Source organism: Salvia miltiorrhiza, chromosome 2, assembly GCF_028751815.1.
Source record: "Salvia miltiorrhiza cultivar Shanhuang (shh) chromosome 2, IMPLAD_Smil_shh, whole genome shotgun sequence".
Classification (NCBI taxonomy): Eukaryota; Viridiplantae; Streptophyta; class Magnoliopsida; order Lamiales; family Lamiaceae; genus Salvia; species Salvia miltiorrhiza.
Genome location: NC_080388.1, coordinates 56,398,216 through 56,418,636, shown reverse-complemented (window position 1 = coordinate 56,418,636; position 20,421 = coordinate 56,398,216). Strand labels below are relative to the sequence as shown.

At 32.0% G+C, this 20,421-nt stretch overlaps 4 protein-coding genes across 5 annotated transcripts; 1 reads left to right on the top strand and 3 right to left on the bottom strand.

Annotated features, from left to right (window-relative positions):
- Positions 1-1,780: 1,780 nt before the first annotated feature.
- Positions 1,781-3,109, bottom strand: LOC131010491 (isoflavone reductase-like protein). Its single transcript, XM_057938025.1, has 4 exons — positions 2,912-3,109; positions 2,686-2,820; positions 2,362-2,599; positions 1,781-2,295 (listed from the first exon to the last, which is right to left on the bottom strand). Exons 1-4 carry the CDS (start codon positions 3,086-3,088, stop codon positions 1,925-1,927), a joined length of 921 nt encoding a protein of 306 aa, XP_057794008.1. The 5' UTR covers positions 3,089-3,109; the 3' UTR covers positions 1,781-1,924.
- A 1,591-nt stretch (positions 3,110-4,700) lies between these two features.
- LOC131010490 (isoflavone reductase-like protein) lies at positions 4,701-8,156 on the bottom strand. Its single transcript, XM_057938024.1, has 5 exons — positions 7,911-8,156; positions 7,696-7,830; positions 6,712-6,949; positions 5,095-5,298; positions 4,701-5,020 (listed from the first exon to the last, which is right to left on the bottom strand). The coding sequence occupies exons 1-5, from the start codon at positions 8,091-8,093 to the stop codon at positions 4,854-4,856; spliced, it is 927 nt and encodes a 308-aa protein (XP_057794007.1). The 5' UTR covers positions 8,094-8,156; the 3' UTR covers positions 4,701-4,853.
- Positions 8,157-12,417: 4,261 nt separating this feature from the next.
- Positions 12,418-13,943, top strand: LOC131010489 (CBS domain-containing protein CBSX3, mitochondrial-like). Its single transcript, XM_057938023.1, has 6 exons — positions 12,418-12,629; positions 12,924-13,171; positions 13,236-13,317; positions 13,384-13,457; positions 13,530-13,590; positions 13,671-13,943. Exons 2-6 carry the CDS (start codon positions 12,932-12,934, stop codon positions 13,811-13,813), a joined length of 600 nt encoding a protein of 199 aa, XP_057794006.1. The 5' UTR covers positions 12,418-12,629; positions 12,924-12,931; the 3' UTR covers positions 13,814-13,943.
- Positions 13,944-14,130: 187 nt separating this feature from the next.
- Positions 14,131-17,941, bottom strand: LOC131010488 (putative pentatricopeptide repeat-containing protein At5g06400, mitochondrial). 2 transcript variants are annotated; one of them, XR_009096573.1, is made up of 4 exons: positions 17,747-17,906; positions 16,212-17,457; positions 14,356-15,492; positions 14,131-14,267 (listed from the first exon to the last, which is right to left on the bottom strand). XR_009096573.1 is itself a non-coding variant. In XM_057938022.1 (3 exons), exons 2-3 carry the CDS (start codon positions 17,340-17,342, stop codon positions 14,428-14,430), a joined length of 2,196 nt encoding a protein of 731 aa, XP_057794005.1. In that variant the 5' UTR covers positions 17,343-17,457; positions 17,747-17,941; the 3' UTR covers positions 14,131-14,427. The 2 variants fall into 2 exon arrangements, 1 of the variants encoding a protein (XP_057794005.1); XM_057938022.1 differs by having other exon boundaries at positions 14,131-15,492; positions 17,747-17,941.
- Between the last annotated feature and the right edge of the window lie 2,480 nt (positions 17,942-20,421).

Below are 20,421 nucleotides of genomic sequence, written 5' to 3'. Positions count from 1 at the left end.
CCGAAATTGAAAAATAAAAATAAAAAAGAGTTAAGGTGCAGATCCACCCCTGAAGTGGAGGGTGCAGTTAAACCCAGACGTTTAACGGCGCTTAACGACGTTAGAGGTCTGGGTTTAATTGCACCTTTTTCTTGAACTATTGGGGGATGTTTGATAGGGGTGAGCATTCGGTTATTCGGTCACCGAACCGAACCGAACCGAATAACAAAAACCAAATTAAAACCGAATTATATAATTAATATTCAAATCCGAACCGAACATGCTTAAAACCGAACAAAACCGAACCGAAATATTTCGGTTCGATTTCGGTTAAAACCAAATAACCGAAATAAATACACAATATATTTTTTAAAGTTTAAATAACTAATTAACATTCAATATACAAGATTCGAAATCCTTAAAAAATAATAACCAAAATTTTAAAACATCTTAACCAAAGATTAAGAGTATAAATTAAGAGTAATTATTGAAAAGTTTATTTTTTAAAAAATTGACCGAGATTAAGAGTAATTATTGACTATTTTATATAGTAGTAATAATAATCATTTTAACTTTTAAATAATATATATAAATTATTAAATTAATTATTATTTATGTTCGGATTTCGGTTAACCAAATATTTTTTCATAAAAACCATAACCGAACCGAAAAATCGAAAATTTCAAAATTCAAAATCAAACCCGAACCGAAAACCAAATTAACCGAACCGAATTAGTATTTCGGTTAGGTTCGGTTCGGTTCGGATTTTTGGATTTAACCGGATTTTGCTCACTCCTAATGTTTGATATAGGGACCTCTACTTCAGGGATGGATCTGCACCTTAACCCATTATTAAATTAAAAGTTTATGATGTGTGTTGTATTCAATAATTTTTTTAATGAAGTTGTCTTTTGTGTTGTGGGTTTAGTTCTAAATATTCAGTTAATTATTTGCTAATTTTATACTCCCTCCGTCCCGGCTTTTTGTATCCAGTTCAAAAGGGCACGGGTTTTAATAAAGTGATTGATGTGTTGTGAGTGGAATAAGGGCCCCACATTTTATGTGAGAGTTAAAATAATTAAAGTGGAGTAAGGGCCTCACCTACTTTTGCCAAAAATAGAAATGGATACTAAAATGTGGGACGGCCAAAAAAGGAAAGTTGGATACTAAAAGCTGGGACGGAGGGAGTATCTAATATTTATAAAATAATTTATTTAATCTTATACTTCTTCCGTCCCACTAATCTTGTCATATTTTCCTTTTTGGATTGTCCCAATAATATTGTTTTGTCTCTATTTTTTGTAATGATTTACACTACAAACAATATGGTCCCACACCTTTACACATTTTTACTACACTAATTTAACTTTTCTTAATAATAGTGCCCAAAAGAAACGAGACAAGCTTATTGGGACGAAGGGAGTATTGATTTAAAATAACTGTTAAACTATTTTTACTAAATTATAAAGAATAAATGTGAAATTTAAATAAAATGTGAATAAATATTGAATGAGTTGAAAGTGGGTCCATAATGATGTCAGCAAAATCCTGAGTTTGAGGAGGTATTGTTGAGGATGAAAGTAGCGTTCAAGTAGAAAAAAAGAAATATTTCAACGCGAGTTTTAATAAAAAAAATATTGAATGTATTTATAATGGAGAAATAGTCTCACATTAAGAGTATTAATTAATGTCAATCTGATTAGGCATCTCCAATTATGTGTAAAGTAGCGTCCAAATAAGAAAAAAAAATATTTATTTGAATGACGTACGTACTAAAAATGAAATAAATACATCATTATAGATGGACAATTAAAGTATATTGAAATTTATTTGCTAAAATTCATATTTTATTAACGTAGATGGCACTTATCATCATAAGCCAACAAAACATAACAAAAGTGAATCAACAGAAGAAACCAGTTATTCTCTCCATGGAGAAGCTAACCTACACGAACTGAGTGATGTACTCATCCACGGTGGTGTATTTGACATCAGGATAGAGCTGGGAAGCCTCAACCCCGACGGCCGGATCGATCTCAAAATAGGTCTGATCACCCTTCACGAATATGCAGTGGTTGATCGACAATATCACATTCACCGGCATCGGCGACTCTTCAATCTGCTTCAGAAGCTCATCCTCTGCCACGTATATCTTCTCCAGGGTGTTGCCGATCTTCTTCTCCCAGCAGGCAACTAGCTCATTGAATGAATATATGTTGTGAGGAGGCTTAATGTAGAGGATCTTGTTCAATGTTCTGGGATCAACCGAAGCTTTCACGGTGTATGCACCAATGTCATGTTCCTCGTTGAACACAGCTGCAACATATTAATCATTAATAACTCAAATCACTAAGTAATTAGTCATCATCATCATATACATACCTTTAACATTTCCATCTCCGGGGATAACAATCTTGTCTCTGGGAGGAGCAGTGGCGCCCAGCTGCAGGAAATTGGAGAGGGCGTAGCCGGCAAACAAGTTGCAGACGATGTAGGTGTAAGGAATGCCCTCTGCCTCTATTGCTCTGCGGAGTTGTATCTTTAGCTGAAAATTTTGGTTTATGGGATCCACGGCACGACAACGATCCAGATCACCTCCAAATTCTGATGGTAAGAACCTCTGCAACCATTTATGTTATATATCTTCACCTACACATATTTTTATATAGCAAGAGCATGCAGGGTGGTAAAATTAGAGCTAGCTACCTTCACATTTCCAGCCTCTTTAATCGCAGCAATAATCTTATATTGATCAGCAATCTGCATGAAGCCCACGGTTGATATAACCACATCCACTTGCTTTATAGCCTTCACCAAGCTCTCGTGATCATTCAGATCTCCCTGCACATACACATATACATATTAGTATATTATATTTCCCCCAAAATCATCACCTTTTCTGTCACACACAAAAACAGAGAGAGTTACATACAATTAGGAAGGTGACACCAGAATTCTTGAAGGTTTGGACGAGCTCAGATTTGGCTGGATCAGAGAGGGATGCCTCTCTCATCAAAGCGAAAGTGGGATGCCCAGATTTAGCGCTGGCCTCAACTACGAATTTGCCGATGTATCCTGTTCCACCGATGATCAAGATCTTCTCTCCCATTTTTTTTTTTACTTTTTTCTATTTCTAGAAAATATTGTTGATAACTTGATAGTAAAGGTTGATTGTGAAGTTAAAAACAAGCTTGTATATATAAGAAAGTCGGGTCTACCAATATTTATATTGCTGAATGATTAATCCGACGATTTCATTTATGGTTTGACGCCAAAATTGGGGCGGGGTCGTTGTTTGTTGAGCTTACTACTATTAATTGCATTGAATGACTTGTTTTGTTCGTTTAATATGGCCCATACTCCCCTTTTTGTTCTTTTCTTTTTATTTATCAAAATGATTGATATCTTCGTTGCGCATTCACTAAACGCATCAATTACTAGATTGTTTATGAGAGGATTTTTTTTCTTCTTCTACTATTATCCTTTTTGTAGTTGTGATTCTCGATCATTATTCGTTATGATTATGAGTCGTTTTTTATAAGTCTGGAGAGTTGATTAACTTCTACCCATTTTACATCAAAAGATTTCATTTATAGATTTCTTTGTTAGATAAAATATATCACTAGGCTAGTTTATAGTGAATAATTTTATCTACTTAAAGCAGTAGTGTTCGGTACCTCAAAGCTGCCCTCTGAAACCTATTAAAAATTAAAAATTAAAAATTAAAACTTAAAAATTAATGTTAGTGGGAGTAATAGATTAGTAGCAGTAGCAGTAGAAGTTTCTAAATTCAGTAGCCGTAGAGAATTAAATGTATGCCGTATTCCAACTCATATTTGACTTTCTACAACTCCCTAATCCCTATTGCTAGGGGAGGCTAATACATATTAGGATACAGTACTTATCTTATTATCCACATCTTCATCTTTATTTATTTATTTTTATAAAAAATACTAGTATCACTTTCAGATGGGATCCTCTGTCCCAGAATATTGTGTGTACCACGTGTACCACTCTTCATTTCTTTGTTTTATAAATTGTTTTTTATAAAAATAAAAATTATTATTATATTATAAACTTTAATTAATATTTATCAGTGAAAAATTGAAATTAAAAAAATTATATACCCTAATTTTGAATTAATGAACCCAAATAATCTATTATTAATTCAAATAAATATAAAAAAATAATTATAAACTCTAAATAGATGAGTGAACCCTTGTTAATTATCTTTATATTATATAAAAGCATAATAAATTAAAACTGAATAAAAAATAATTTAAAAATATAAAGAAATGAAGGGTGGTACACGTGGTACACACTATTTTTTGGGACAGAGGATCCCATTTGGTATCCCTTTTTAATGAGGAACATTAAAATTTAAAGCTAATTCATGTTGTCAAATTATGAATTATTCAATATTTGTTGAGTTGCTACCAATTGTATAGCAAAAAGATTTTTCAATATTGATTTTGAATTAGCTACAAGATTTATTGTAGTTGATTTTGTTCGTGTTTAATTGCTATGAAATACAATTTGTTACACTCTTAAATTTGGTGCATGATTTCTCATTTTGGTGCTTTCATGTGAGCTCAAAGCCGACTGCTTATATCACCAATTTGGACTCGATTTTTAATATTAATCTGATTTATAAAACAGAGGAAGCTATCTTTTAAATTATAGGCGATCCAAACTTCCGTAGCATAGAAACTTGACAACAATTAAAATTAAAGTCGATAAATTTATAGCAGAAACCGTTGTTCACGAATTTGAGATACATGGTAGATCCATAAATGTTTCATAAACACACATAAAAGTATATAACATAAATTTGAGGTTTCCCATTATTGATGTAGTCGAAATGGAGAAACAATTTAGAGAAATTGGTTGAGGTACTCGTCCACAGTAGTATACTTGACGTCAGGATAGAGCTGTGAAGCCTCAAATCCAAATGATGGGTTGATATCAAAATATGTTTGATCACTCTTCACGAATACAGAATGGTTGATCGCCAGAATTATGTTTATTGGCATTGCTGACTCTGCAAAATTATATTATTAGTAGAAATGGAAAATTATTATACATATATGTATATGTTGGTAGATATTTATATACCTGCAATCTGTTTGAGAAGTTGGTCCTCGGGTACATAGATTTTCTGGAGGGTTTTGCCGATTTTCTTCTCCCATAAAGCAGCAATCTCATTGAATGAGTATATGTTTTTGGGAGGCTTGATGTAGAGGATCTTGTTCAAGGTTCTTGGATCATCAACAGCTTTGATGGTGTATGTGCCAATGTCACGTTCATCGTTGAACACAGCTGCAAAATAATGCATCAATTGCTTCTATTACAATTTCCAAAAATATTAATTAGTTGGGATAATTGTGCGCTTACGCCTAAATACATCAACTTCACTCAATTTTGATTTTGCAAAGTTGTGCTTCTAACTATACAAAATTTTACTAATTATTACTTTCATATGATATTCAAATTAATACTGTGGTGGATGTCTAAAATATCTATATGGCTTAAACGACTGATGTACTAGTTGGATGTCTACACCATTTTAGTTATCAGCTAGTCACGACTTACGATGATATTAATTTGTTACTTCAGCTAGCCACAATGACATTAATTAGTTGGAAATCTATATTATATATTAAAATTTCAAAATTGAGTGGCAATTTTGTAGTTATAACAAAATTGAAAGGTTTATTTGTGAATTATATTTTTTATTTTTATTTTTATTTTCTTTATCTTCTTTTTTTATTTCTTTCTAAAATTGTGAAATTTGACTAATTATAAAACATTTAATACGTATATCAAATTAAAGATCACAATAAGAGCTTTAATATAGTATTTTATGTATATATTTAATTTAAAAATATAATTATAAAAGTTATCTATATTTAACGATTAAAATTTTAAAAGATTCTCTCCCCTCTCTCATCTTTTTTGAATAAATCTATTTAATAATTCTTTTATATTTGGATAAATATCACTTTAAACCTCAAACTATTTTTGCACTATCAATTATATCCTGAACTATTGAAAATAATTTTTTAAACCTTGAACTATCAATTTTGTATCAATTGTACCATTTATCTATTTTTCATCCTTTTAATTTTTAATGAGTAATGCATATGATCACGTCGTTTTATATAATATATGTCAAAAAAAGAATGATTCTAAATACATTGTGGCATCCTGTGAGCCATGTTAAATTTTTTAAGCTAAAAAAATGAACGAATGGTACAATTGATACAAAATTTATATGTCAAGGTTTAAAAAATTATTTTCGATAGTTCAGGATATAATTGATAGTGCGAAAATAGTTTGGGGTTTAAAGTGATATTTACTCTTTATATTTATATTTTATTTTTGTTTTCATTTTTTATTTTAATTACTTTTCATGATATCAACTTTTATTATTGTGAAATTTTCTTTATTTTATTTTTAAAATATCCAACTTAAATATATTCAGTTAAAATTATATTTCTTACTATATTTATAAATACGATAATTGAGTTGGTATCAATTTTATATAAATATAGAAATATAAAAATGTTTCCTATGCTTGCTAGTTGATAATTAATAACTAAAAGTTTGTGTGTTTGGAGATAGAAATTTTTAATTCATGTGAAATTAAAATTATGTAAAAGTTTGTATATTTATGAGTAATTAATTAGCAAAGTCGAAAAACATAGACTAGTAGTAATAGATTTGAAATACCTTTGACATTCCCATCTCCAAAGATGACGAGTTTGTCTGTAGGCGGAGGGGGGAGTCCTGGCTGCATGAGTGTTGGCAGAGAATAGCCAGCGAAGTAGTTGGCTGAAACGTACGTGTATGGAATGCCTTCTGCCTCTGTAGCTCGCCGGATATCAACCTTCACCGCCCATGCTGATTTCGCCGGCTCCACCGCCCGGGCACGATCTACGTCGTTTCCAAACTCCGACGGCATGAACCTCTGTTTTTTTGTTAGATTATGCACTTTCATAAGTTTTGTATACACCATTTATTATAAACACTTGTCAATTAGTCATATTGTCACAAACTAGACACACCTTTTCCTACTCCCTCCGTCCATAAAGAGTATATTTATTTTCTTTTTTCATTCGTCTCATAAGAATATGTACAACTTATTTTTGGACATGATCCCACCACTATGGCCAACCATTATTTCTCCACTCTATTCATAAAAGTGGATCATTTTTTCCACTCACAACACATTTACCTAATATTTATTAAACTCGTGATGAATTAACTAAGAATACTCTTTCGGGACGGATTACTATAAAAGAACTTTGGACTATGAATTCATTCAGTAAAGTCATGAATCCTTGGTAAATCTTCATGATCTAAGAGCTGAAAAATTGTAATTATTCTATAGGATAAATAGTTGGGCAGGCTCATTTGAATAACTCCCTCGTATTTAAATCCAATACTTTAATTCAACTGCGCCTCACTTACCATCTGGTTTATTTAAATTTACAGACGCTTCATGTATAGTATGATTCTGATCAATTTTCATACGGCGACCGTATTGAACAATAGCCAGTAACAAATGAATCGCATGCTTATCTACGACATTTAATGAAAAAATGGTTTATCATAATATTTTGAATGCACAAGGGAAATCGTAGGTTGGCAGTTGGGAAGAAATGTTGAGTTGTATTGAAGAAAGAAATGCACAATAGAAAAGAATGAAATGACCTTAATATTTCCAGCTTCTTTAATAGCAGCAATGATGTGCAGCTGATCAGCCAACTGCATCTGACCCACACAGGATATTACTACATCCACCTGCTTTATGGCCTTCACTAAGCTCTCATGATCCTTCAAATCACCCTGTTTCATCAATCACTTAAGATCAACATTGCATAACTATGAATTTTCATTTTAGAAAATAAATAAATAAATAATACTACTTTGAGTATAGTGACTCCAGAATTTTGGAAGCCTTGAATGAGTTGGGACTTAGCAGGGTCATCAATTGTAGCATCTCTCAACAAAGCAAACGTGGGGTGCCCAGATTTTGCGCTCGCCGCCACTATGAATTTACCGATATACCCTGTGCCCCCAATTATCAGAATCTTGCTCTTCTCACCCATCTCTTTTTTCTTTCTCAGCCAAATAATTATCACAAATATTTGTACATCGATTTACCTCAAGTGTTTGGGCGTGGAGCGTCATATATAAGGAAGGCCTGAAGCAAAATTACAGAATTGTCCTTGGCTACTTCTGAAGGCACGTTTAAGATTCAGTGTGTAGTGTTCCATTTTGTGTCTCACTTTTAATTTTTATGTTTATATGCATATTTCTCCTTTAATTTAATTTTATGAATATTAACTAGGATATGTTCCATTCAGTTATGGTGTATAATTATTTTTTATCATTTGATTTCACGTTTAATTCATTATTATTAGGATTGATAAGTCCAAAGTCAGTATATAATTTTTTTTAATTCAATTTTTATAAATTAAATATAATTCATACCATTGATTACAAATTCGTGGTAGATAAGCTTGTAATTTATTTCTCGATTTTTGGTTGGAGTGAAATGAAGGCAATGGTTTGGTGCAGGGTGGGTGTCTACCTGTCTCTTATGTTTTAAGTATATATTGTAAGTTCAGTTAAGGTTTGTGGTTACGTTCTCTCAGTGCTATTGCTAATACTGATGATTAGTTGCCACATTACTATATGATTGGATTGGTAGGAAAGAACAGATGAAAATGAGACGCTGCCTGCTTAATTGGATGCTTCACTTTTCTTATTCATTCAACAATGAACATAAACATTTTCTTTAAGCAAGGCCGTTTTGTTGCTTAGAATTACTTTGAAATTGAATGATGTCATATTGTATAACTAAAGAAAATTAAATTGACATATATTTGACGCATAATTAGGATTAAAAAGAAGAAGATATTGGGCGATAATAAAGACAATGCCATATCTATGGGTTTAGGAAAACACTAGCTAGCATTTGCACTCGTGCAATGCAATAAAATATTTTTATATGTAAAAGAAAAAAGTAAAAGAAAAAAAGGATAAAAATAAAAATTATAAATGGACTTAATTATTTTTAAAAACGAGAGAGAAGAGAGAAGACATGGATTTTTTTTAGTTTAAATTTTTAAATAAATGTAACTTTTACATTTTAAATCTATCCTTTTAGTTTGAGAAAGAGGTAATTAAATTGCTCGATAGTAAGAATAGGGAATTCAATGAAGTAGTTTCCCTTTTCTAGATTCAAGTCGGGTATGTGAGTGGGAACTTAGTTTTCGCCTGACTAAGTGCCTCTAACAAATATGACGTAGGAGAGGTTCATATATTTACACAAAATATATCAAATTAAAATTCTTGTAATAATCTTCAATTTGATATGCATATCAAAGATTTTATAATTAGTGGAGAATTTGATAACTTCAAAAAAGAAATAGGATAAAAGATAAGAAGATAAATACCAATAAAAGATCATATATATATATAGAGAGAGAGAGAGAAAATAATTTAATTAATCTCACTTTTGTTTGGAACCTAAAATACCATAACTTAGTTGTGAGCATCATCTTATCTAAAATTTGAAAAAACAATAATTAAGTTATGATAATCATCTTGTTTGAAACTTGACAGATCACCTCTAACTTTTGTGCATCATCTCGTTTGGAACTTAAAAGATCATAATTGAGTTCAAAGCATCATCTTATTTGAAACTTGAGAGAGTATCATCAAATGTGAAATTATATTTAATCATTTACCACGATCAACTCCCTAGCGAACATATGCCTAACAACTTAATCAATAATAATAATTAAAATTTTAATTGTAATCAAATAATTTATAATTTAAGTTTAATAATTCATAGTAATTAAGATTTATTATGCCACATCTAGTGCTTGTGATTGATGGTTATATTTAAAATTTAGGGTTAATAGTGTTTTATGTCCCGAATTTTCAGCGTTTTTCACAAAATGTCCTGAAGTTTCATTTTTTTTCTAAAAAATCTTGAACTTTTAGTTTTCCATAAAATGTCATGATATACAAAATTCGATGACGAAAAGATGATAAAAAAAATCCCGAACTTTCAGCGTTTTTCGATAATGGTGGTTCCCAATATGATTTTCCAACAACATCGGTCCCCAAAATATTTCTTTCGGCGAGATAATTCATTTTTTTGTCCCCGAATTTTGTATAGTGGGATATTTTATGGAAAAAATTGAAAGTTCAGGATTTTTTTGGAGAAAATAAAAGTTCGGGACATTTTGTGAAAAATGTTGAAAATTCGAGACATAAAATACCATTAACCCTAAAATTTATGTCATGATCTTTCTCTTGAATATTTTCCAATAAGAAATAAAATTGTAAAGTTGATTAAAATTAAACGAAGGCCCAAAACTGCAGCACAATATCTGAACTAATTAGAAGCAAATTGTCGGTTGATTAGTAGCATATTATTTATAGGGATTTTAGCAAATAAAATTACGGATTATTTTGAATTTGTAATTTTAACATAATTTTTAAAGTGTAGCGAACTAAATTATCATCTTTTCAATTTTTGCAATTCCGTTTCCCTCATGGACTATTTTGAATTTGCAATTTTAACATAATTTTTGAAGTGTAGCAAATTAAATCATCATTTCAATTTTTGCAATTCCTTTTCCTTAAATTTTTTTCGACTGCCAAAGTGTTGAATTGGATCTTATGTGGATTAGTAAAGACATCGTCGTTTTTTTACGCTTAAACGATGTCGTTTCGTACAATTTCAACTAAAATTTCTCCAAATTGCATCCTGTATTTGCACCATAATTTCTAATATTCAGCAATTTTATAAAAATAACGTCGTAACATGAATATTACACGGCGAACTAATCCACGTAAACTTCAACTCAACAGTCGACGACATAAAAAAATTGGATGGACGAAAAAAAAAAAAAAAAACAGAAAAAAAGGAAGAACTCTTAGTTCAATAGAAAAGTCTAGTAGAGCCCAACCCAAATTTCTGGATGCAAAGGCCTTAGTTGTAGCCTGAACCATAACTAATGCATGAAAAGGCCCAAAATGGAAGCATGTTAGCTAAATTTATAACACTCCCAAGTGTATGTGTGTAATTGTGTAAACGTGTGTGCAATGTCATAATAATAATAATAATAATAATAATAATAATAATAATAATAATAATAATAATAATAATAATAATAATAATAATAATAATAATAATAATAATAAATAAATAAATAAATAAATAAATTGAAATCGATAAAGTATATCAAAATTAAGTGTATATCTATTGATCTAGCGGTACAATGGTTAACGTCTAAACCAGAGGGCTTAGCCCACTGGCCACCGGGTCCTCACTTAAGTGAAGTGACCCGGGTTCGATCCCTCTTGGGAGCGAATTGGAGATTGGAGATATAAGGTGGATTTGGTGAATGGAGAGATAAGGTGGTTCTTGGAGTGGATGGGGAACTAATTACTAACATCTAACATGACTTTGACCGATCAAAAAAAAAAAAAAAAAAAAAACAATGGTTAACGTCTAAGATCATAAATCTTGGATCTAAGTCCACCGTGATGCGATCTTTAAATTTAATTATTTAATTATTAATTTATAAAAAAATATATCAAAATTAAAATAGTGATTTTTTTAGGTTTCTTCTTTTTATCTTTAATAAATCTCTATTTCAGTTATTAATATTACCTCTATTCAAACTAACGATACGGAGATGGCAAAAAAAATTCTAAAATAATAAATGTTCGATTAAAATTTACTAAGGAAGAGTTCGGAAAATCAAATAAGAGAAAGTGCATGTATTCTAATAATTGGTTTCAATTAAATATTCAAATTCAGGTGCCCTAAGGTTCACTGTCACTTTCACAGTTTACAAATATTTATAAAGTGTTATGTTTAAGAAAACTTAAGCCCACTTGATGGTGGATGTATTTGGGCGTTCCATTTTCCCCTGCCCAATCCCACATAAAAAAACTTCAATTAAAATTTACTAAGAGAGAGTGTATTCTAGTAATTGGATTTGAATTAATATTCAAATTCAAACCTACTTCAATTAGCCATGCCTAAACGATTAATTTCGTGCAAAAATTATTGTGTTCAACTTAATTTCTTACATACAACTTTTAAAAGATCAATTACATTATTCAAAATCTTTACACTGTTCTCAAAATCAAAAGAGAAAATATAATTGAAAATAAACGAAATCGTAGAAATATTCCTATAGTTGGTGCAGATGATTTCTTGCCCTTCTAAAGAATCAATGTTACTTGTCCAAAATCATGACTATGTTTGGACCAAGTTTAGAATTTCTGTCCAAATTTCATCCGTCCATAGTTTTGCCCTTTCTTACACCACAAACTTGGTATTTATTCTTTGTTGTGCTCTAAAAAAGACTCTTCAAATTGGTTTTGTGCTTAAGCAAATTTGAACAAAACAATTACTTGGACATTTAAATTTTTCATTTCGCCTTGGTAGAAAGACAAAGTTGGCAACAACTTAATCAAGAAAAGAACGCACTAAACTAATCCCAACAAGCAACTGATTAAGGGAATGAAACATTCTAATCCCAACTTGATATAAGGCTAATTAAGCCCTGTGTTGTGAAGTTGAATTTCTGAGCTTCAGGTCTACTAAGAAGGTACAATCTAATTTTGATCCTTCTCTCGTGTCTAAATTTCACATTTCACATATATGTCCTATTTTCACTCTTTTATGAAATATTCCAAGCCCTATCTATCTCTGTAAATAATTTTGCTATTTTCAATTTATGACTTGTACATTCTTCACATACAAATCATGATAGCAGAAATTAATCTCTAGAAAATATTGCAAGATTTCCATCTTGCTTAAGAAACTTCATACCTAAATTTTTGTACGCATACTAGGAAACATATTACTGCAAGGAACATGACCATAAGTTTTTCAATTATAGTATTAAAGATGCAAGGCCTTGTACGATTTTGCCGTGAACATATACACATCAAGAAACAGCATCACTTACTGAACTTGATAAAGCATAGAAAAGGTGCAATGGTTGCAAGATCCTACTCGATGCCATTGCCGGAGAAGGGATTGCACAACACAACGATTGCAGAGGTGCTATCGACCAAAGGGCAAGACAGGATCGGATCCTGGGTCTGGTGTCGAACAGATGACACCGTCTATGATGCTGTCAAGCAAGTGAGTCTCCGTGCTCTTCACGACTACGACACATAGCATAACTGATAGGATGAAATATTTGCAGATGGCACAGAACAACATAGGGTCTCTTGTTGTCCTGAAGCCGGGAGAAGAGCAGCACATAGCAGGAATCCTAACGGAACGAGGTAACATCGTGTTAAGAGTTTACACGAAGTCGAATGGTTTGAGTAAAATGTTGCATGTCCAAACAGACTATTTGCGTAAGGTGATCGTGCAAGATAGGTCCTCTAAATACACAAAAGTTGGGGAGATCATGACTGATAAGGTTGCTGCTTCCATGCCCATTTTGTGATTTTAAAGTTTTTACTATAAAATTCTGCTCTTTATATCATCTCAGGACAAGCTACTGACAGTAACATCAGATACAAACATTCTTCATGCAATGCAGCTCATGACTGGTACCATATTATTTTCCTTTAGTTGATAGTAAGAAGAGATGACATTTGTAAAGAAAAAGTAACAGAACATGTATGTGCAGAGAATCAAATTCGGCATGCCCCGGTTATAGATGGGAAAATAGTAGGCATGATTTCCATGGTCGATGTTGTGAGAGCTGTGGTGGAGCAACAACATGGTGAAATGAAGCGACTAAACGAGTTTATTCGAGGAGATTACTATTAAGGCTCGTATGCAGTAACATGGAATAATATATATCTGCAATTAGGCATTTGCCAACCGAATCAATCTCGCATCATTGTTACTTCAATTTCAAACCTTCAATCATACTATATTAATGGCATTTTCTCAACAAGCAGTCGATTTATAGCAAAACATTTCATACCTTCAACACTTGTTTATAGAATCTAAACCTCTGTTTTACGAGAGATCACACAAACAGTCCACGCCCTATCTTAGACAAATCTATTCAATAACACGTTTTATAACATAACTAGGAAAAATTGGGACATTTTTCAGACGTAAACAAACCAAACACAACATATCAGAATAGCACTGATGGATTCCCTTTAATAAGTTGGCACCAAAACCTCCACACTTATTACAACTCACAATAACAATTTATACTCGTCGTTTTTTCTTTTCTGATACCTCATACTTACTAGAAAGCATAAGATTCCTACAAAAACGAACGTCAAGCTTAAATTCCAACAAAAATAAGTTCATAAAAGAAAGTAAAATGAACGAACATGACTACGTGCACGTACCACTAACAATGAACTGTCATCACATCAGTCGTCATTTTGATTTCTCATCTTGCTAGATTGTACTGAACTTTATTACTTCTCTCTCGGTAGTGTCTTCTTATTCTTTCCCATACTTTTAGATGACAACAGATTCACGCTCACACGTTCGGACAAAACAAATCCCCGAGACTTCATTAACCCATGTACCCTTTCAGCATCTTGCACATAGCCACCATCACAAAGTGACTTTATAATCCTCTCAAAGTCCTCTGACTCCAACTCATCAAGCTTTGACTCCAGAACTCCCAAAGCTTGCAATGCCTTCTTCTCAGCTCCTGACTTGATGCACATGTCACAAAGGCTCACATGGAGCTTAAATGGAGGAGTCTCACCCAGCTCGGCAATCTTATCCAATAATTGTTCGGCTTCCTCAAGAAGGTCCAACTTGCTAAACCATTCAACCAGAACTGTATAAGTAGCTACCCCGGGCTCAAACCCTTCCTCCTCAAGTCTCAATAGGAGCCCTATTGCTTGGTCCAACAAATCCCTCTTTTGATAGGCAGCAATTACATTGGCAGTGCATCTATCATCTGGCTTGTGCCGTAGGCTCAGGATCTGATCAAAATAAGTCATAGCACGTTGAGGGTTACCAGCTTTTGCAAATGCCTCAACAATTAATGTCAAAGATTCAAGGTCCAGACTGTAACCTCCGGTAAATTGCAAGGCGCTGAAAATTCGTTCAGCTTCATTAGCACGGCCAGCTTTGGTATACAATTGAAGTAAGGCCATGAACATCTCCTTTGGAGGCTTTATACCCCTAGTTTCCATTTCTCTCATTAAAGACTCACCATCTTTTGGTTGATTTGCTTTCAAGTAGGCCATGATCATAGAACTGTACAACTTCACATCTGGTTGGAATCCATGGGCCTTGCAGCTATCAAATGCTTCTTTTGCTCGACTAAGATTTCCTGCCTTACAGTACATTTTGATCAATATTATTGATGTGATAACATCAGGTAGAATGCCTCTGTCATTCATATTCTTTAGGATTCTCTCAACATCTTCTAAGCGATTTTCCTTAGCAAAAGCATCAATCAGTTTTGAGTAGTCCCGATCACTTGCCTGGAAAGAATCTTCAGAAAGCAGATATTCTGCAACCTGAAACAAACCATTAGCATTCAATGTTGAAAAAGTAAGGATATTAACTTACTAAAAAAACTATATTAGCAACCATCAATTGCATTAATCATGATTATGAAATAGCTGAGTCAATCAAATTCTATGCACAAAAACTTATCAAAGCATTAACTAATAAAAAATTACGACTGGAACATGCACCTCCTACCCTTCTAACATGGGATGAATGTTCTAATTATGCTTCCCGGCTGGCTGAAAAATGATGCCCAGCTTCTATCCAGAAAGCTTTTATGCTCTTTGAAGCATTGGAGGCTTCTATCTAGATTATGGTTGAGCATAAATAGACAACTTTCCAATGTGGTAGTCAATTGTCTACTAAATGTAAAATCAATCCTTAGCCAGATTTGTATTTGCATAAGTAGATGATTGTACAGATATCTATTTGCCAATGTTTAAATCTGGTAGGAATTGTATTGACAATATATATGTTCAATAGTTTCGAATCTGATTCATGTCTTTAGATCTGGTTATATATTAATCTAAAACATTCAGTTCTGCCAAAGTTTATCAGGAATAGATAGGCCTCCTAGAAAAAATTACCACTTTAAGGGGATGGTTTGGTCATACCAAACAAAAACAGGAATGTGAATATACATCTAAATTATAATTTTGAACACATTCATCATTCTTCTAAAAGAAATGTCCAGATAAAATTTCCATGAAAGACCAAAACGTCATACCTTGAAATATAGATGAGAATTCTGTTCTTTCAATCTATCAAGAAGAGCAACCCAATCAATCCTGCTAGGTTGGAGAAGATCTTTCCATTCACCTAGAAGTGGAGCAGGATCATCCTCATCTTTCAATGAAAGGATCTTTTCAGTAACAAGTTTGCACTTGTTAGATATTGGCTTTGGCTCCTCGGGCCACATAACTTTGCTGCTCTCGTGAATTTTATCCGCCACCTTAGCCCACTTTGGATTTGATAAATCAAGCCCATAGATCGTGTACTTGATCTTGCCATGTCTTTTAGGAAGTGAAAAACTAGTCTGTTTTCCTTCAAGCAGATTATCATCTGCCACCAACTCTTTCCCAGCAACATCTTCTTCTCCCCATTGATCTTTTTCTTGGGAGTCGTTTTGAGCTTCCCCTTTCCGCATACGTTCCAAACTCTCATAAAAATCACTTTTCTCCATCTTTTGACGAGCCCACTTGAACCTGAGCTCTCTCAGCATATCTCCTCGAATGCCCACTTCACCAGCAAATCTGTACATTTCCTTAACATCCTCAGACTGAAGAAATGTCTTCATTTTCTCTTTTTTCTTTTCTTTCTCCATGTCTTGCAGAACTATATTGCTAATGTCCCAGACAGTTCTCCACAAATCCTCACTAAAATCCTGTGGGGGCACAGAAGCACCGCGGCCGGTCACTTGCTGAAGACCACCCTTTTCCATCTCTGATACAACATTTTCAACAATGATCACTAGCATACCATTAATTGTATCCTTGTCACACTCGGGATAAGCTGCAGTGAGCTTTTTCCGCATCAGCCAAACAAATCTGGACAAGAACTCATTCATTGTAGCATCATCTTCTGACTCACATTCCAAATGACTTGATGAGTCATCATCTAACTTAACTTGCCCCCAAGTTTGAATCCATCTACAAAACCGATTATCACTTTTGTTGTGCTTAGGGCAGTTTGAAAAGGATGAGCCATGGTGAGGTCCTAATGGATGAGGAATAGGGGGACTGGAGATGCTAGCAGCTGCAAAGCATCTGTAAGCAGATGATTGCTGGTTGAATGCTCTACCATTGAGTTTCGAGATTTTGTTGACTGTGTTTTTGCTAAAGAAACACCTCCAATTCATATCTATCTTTTCCCCTAGCTTTTGAGAAAAAGAATATCGGACAACTGAAAATGACACCGATCTTTAAAAAGCTATTGCAACTAGGACATCAGGAAATGACAGCAACGTGATTTTCCTGCATTTTCAATGGTTCAAAAGCTATGATTATGATTTATGAAACAGAAGACATGAAAGGATCGACTGAATAACATGTACTCCAGAATGAGACCTATAAATTTCTTCCGAATAAATAAGCGACTACAATCTTAAAAATAATCAGTTAGAACCATCCAAATAACAGATTAAATCAAAGAATCCAAAGACAAAGCTAAATCAAACATAAGAAATACGTGAGAAACGAGACGACAAGACGATGAATGGAAACATAAAAAATCAAACGAGAGTGGAAAAAAGGAGAGCAGTACCTGCTTAGTGATTGAAAAGGAAATGCACAATACCCTATCAGCGGCGAGCTAGGCGGCCCAGGCCAGCAAGAGCAAGCGGCGGGTGCTCTAGGGTTGTGTGTGTTGTACCGAAAGACAAGTGGGAAGAACACTCAACTCAAGCGGATGGTCCCACAACTTATTGTCAAAATTTTCATTGTTTCTCACTCTTTGTATAATTTTTTTATTTTTATTTTAATTTATATAATTAAAGGATAATTAACAAGATTTCACTCATTCGATTCGGATTTGTAATTTTTTTAAAATTAATAATAAATTATTTTAGTTAATTAATTCAAAGTTAGAATATTTTTTTAAAATTTTAATTTTTAGTGATAAATATTAATTACAGTTAATACTTTTTATTTTTTATAATAAATCCATATCCATATAATATATAAAAGAAGAGTTTTTTTTTCCTCTATTTCTCTCTCTCTTCTTCCACCAAAATTTTCACTATTTTTTTCTTTTTATTTTTTTATATAGTAATTATTTTCTAAACGTCATCAAATTTGATCATGAAAAAATAATCAGTATGCATCTTAAATTTAAAATAGTTTTAAAATATTTAATTTTCTTTCTCTTCATTAAAAATTTATAACTTTTATTTATATTTGTGTATAAAAATATTTATTATGATAAATGCATAGGGCAAATTTTCATTATCGAATAATTTTAAAATTTATTTAATAACTATAATTATCATTACACTTTGTACAAAATAAAATGAAATTTACATTTTTAAATTCAGGATTTTATTGAGTAATTGATGCGAATTGTTATATTTTATTAAAATATATTTTATATTTGTTTATATTTTGATTTTTTATTATTTGTATTTATTTATTTAAATTTATCGTTTAATTTCGATGTTCGTCGTGCATCACACGAATGAAAATATACTAGTAATTATAAAATAAAAATTAAGAGTGTGACAAAATGACACACTAAATTGTGGGACTATAAATTCGATCGTCAACTAAAGAGACAAAAATAAATTTTGACTCACATCATACAAAAATATTGTTCAATAATAAAGATATAAAAGTTTAATGAGAACAAATAATCACATCGTTTAGCATATCATTACGATCGTCTTCAAACTATTTATATATCATTTTTTGTATATAGTTCAAGTCATAAGAAAATATGCAATTCCGAGTATCGATATCGAGTAGTTTGTCAGAACATCGACATGTGGTACAATATCTCGAGTTCATCTTAATTGTTGTATATATCTAGAAGATGTTGTGGACCGCACACACTTGTAGCGGAGAATTATTGTCTTACGGCAAAAGAGTACTCTTACATTAGCTCGTCAATTAAGATAACTCTATTATTTTAATTTTGTTATAATTACTTTATTTCTACATTTTTTTACCAGTAAAATAATTTTTTGGGATTATGGCAAAAAAATACACAAACTTTGAAAAAAGTGGTAGTTTTCACATGAACTTTCAATTAAACAAAAAAAAAAAAATACATGAATTTATATTTTTGTTGCAATTTTCACCTGAGTTTGACTTTCGGCGAAATTAGAGCTTAGTTGATAGTCAAAAATTCACCTGATGTTGGTCTAACTTATGATGATGAAGAGTATTTAGAAGCTCGGAGGTTTAAGAAGATAAAAATTAGTACATTTGACTTAATTTCGACTGTCAATTAAGCTCTAATTTAATTGAAAGTCAAACATATGTGAAAATTGCAATAAAAATATAAATTCATGTATTTTTTTTTTTTTGCTTAATTGAAAGTTCGGGTGAAAATTGCAAATTTTTTTCAAAATTCGTTCATTTTTTGGCCATAATCTCTAATTTTTTTTATATATAAAATTTAAAGTAAACAAATCTATAAAACATTAATTGTGTACTTCAGTATTTTTAACACATACTTTATCATTTATATATAACAATAAACCCCCAGCCAAATAGCCCATGAAATTTTATTTTAAACCTCTAATTTAAAACGTTCGACACCGAATGCATGGACTGAGGATATGAAACCTTAAGCTACACATACAAACTAATGAAACCATCGCTACAAGATTTCTTCTTCCAACTCTATTGTTAACCACTCAATTGAAAATTTGAAGGTACCATCTCAAAACCCATATATATAAATATACATGATATCTCCAATTACGTACGGCCATATCAATTTTTATAAATACTTACTCCATTCCATATTTTAGTATACATATAAAAATGACATATATTTTTATTTTGATAAAATGATTGAATGTGTTATGAATGGAATAAGGGTTTCAATTTTATAAGAGTGTTTTTTTTAATGCATGCGACTTTTATAAGAGTGTCAAAGCGATTAAAGTAGAGTAAGATGCTCACATTTGTATAGGATTGTGTGAAGTACTTTGCTAAAAATAAAATAGATACTAAATTATGAGACAGACTAAAATGAAAAGATGAATATTAAAATGTGGAATGGAAGGAGTATTACTCTTTCTGTCTATCATAAATGCAACATTTTTATCATTTTCATTCGACCATAAATACTTGTGGTATTTCTAGTTTAGAACATGTACCTTTATATTTTTACTCTCATTCATTAATTACCTAATAAATCAATTTGGTGGATCTCTTTCTTCACTTCGTGCAAATATCTTCATATTTTTTTATGACATGTGCCCTCTCATCATC

Excerpts from the sequence above, each read along its gene's own strand:
- LOC131010491 (XM_057938025.1), bottom strand. The coding sequence starts at position 3,088 with ATGGGAGAGAAGATCTTGATCATCGGTGGAACAGGATACATCGGCAAA. Across the intron at positions 2,600-2,685 it reads AAGAGGCTGGAAATGTGAAG|AGGTTCTTACCATCAGAATT; the intron begins GTAGCTAGCTCT and ends AAATGGTTGCAG. Across the intron at positions 2,296-2,361 it reads CGGAGATGGAAATGTTAAAG|CTGTGTTCAACGAGGAACAT; the intron begins GTATGTATATGA and ends AATATGTTGCAG.
- LOC131010490 (XM_057938024.1), bottom strand. The coding sequence starts at position 8,093 with ATGGGTGAGAAGAGCAAGATTCTGATAATTGGGGGCACAGGGTATATC. Across the intron at positions 7,831-7,910 it reads CTGGAGTCACTATACTCAAA|GGTGATTTGAAGGATCATGA; the intron begins GTAGTATTATTT and ends TTGATGAAACAG. Across the intron at positions 5,299-6,711 it reads TGGAGATGGGAATGTCAAAG|CTGTGTTCAACGATGAACGT; the intron begins GTATTTCAAATC and ends ATTATTTTGCAG.
- LOC131010489 (XM_057938023.1), top strand. The coding sequence starts at position 12,932 with ATGCAAGGCCTTGTACGATTTTGCCGTGAACATATACACATCAAGAAA. Across the intron at positions 13,458-13,529 it reads GGGAGATCATGACTGATAAG|GACAAGCTACTGACAGTAAC; the intron begins GTTGCTGCTTCC and ends ATATCATCTCAG. Across the intron at positions 13,591-13,670 it reads TGCAATGCAGCTCATGACTG|AGAATCAAATTCGGCATGCC; the intron begins GTACCATATTAT and ends ATGTATGTGCAG.
- LOC131010488 (XM_057938022.1), bottom strand. The coding sequence starts at position 17,342 with ATGAATTGGAGGTGTTTCTTTAGCAAAAACACAGTCAACAAAATCTCG. Across the intron at positions 15,493-16,211 it reads ATTCTCATCTATATTTCAAG|GTTGCAGAATATCTGCTTTC; the intron begins GTATGACGTTTT and ends GGTTTGTTTCAG.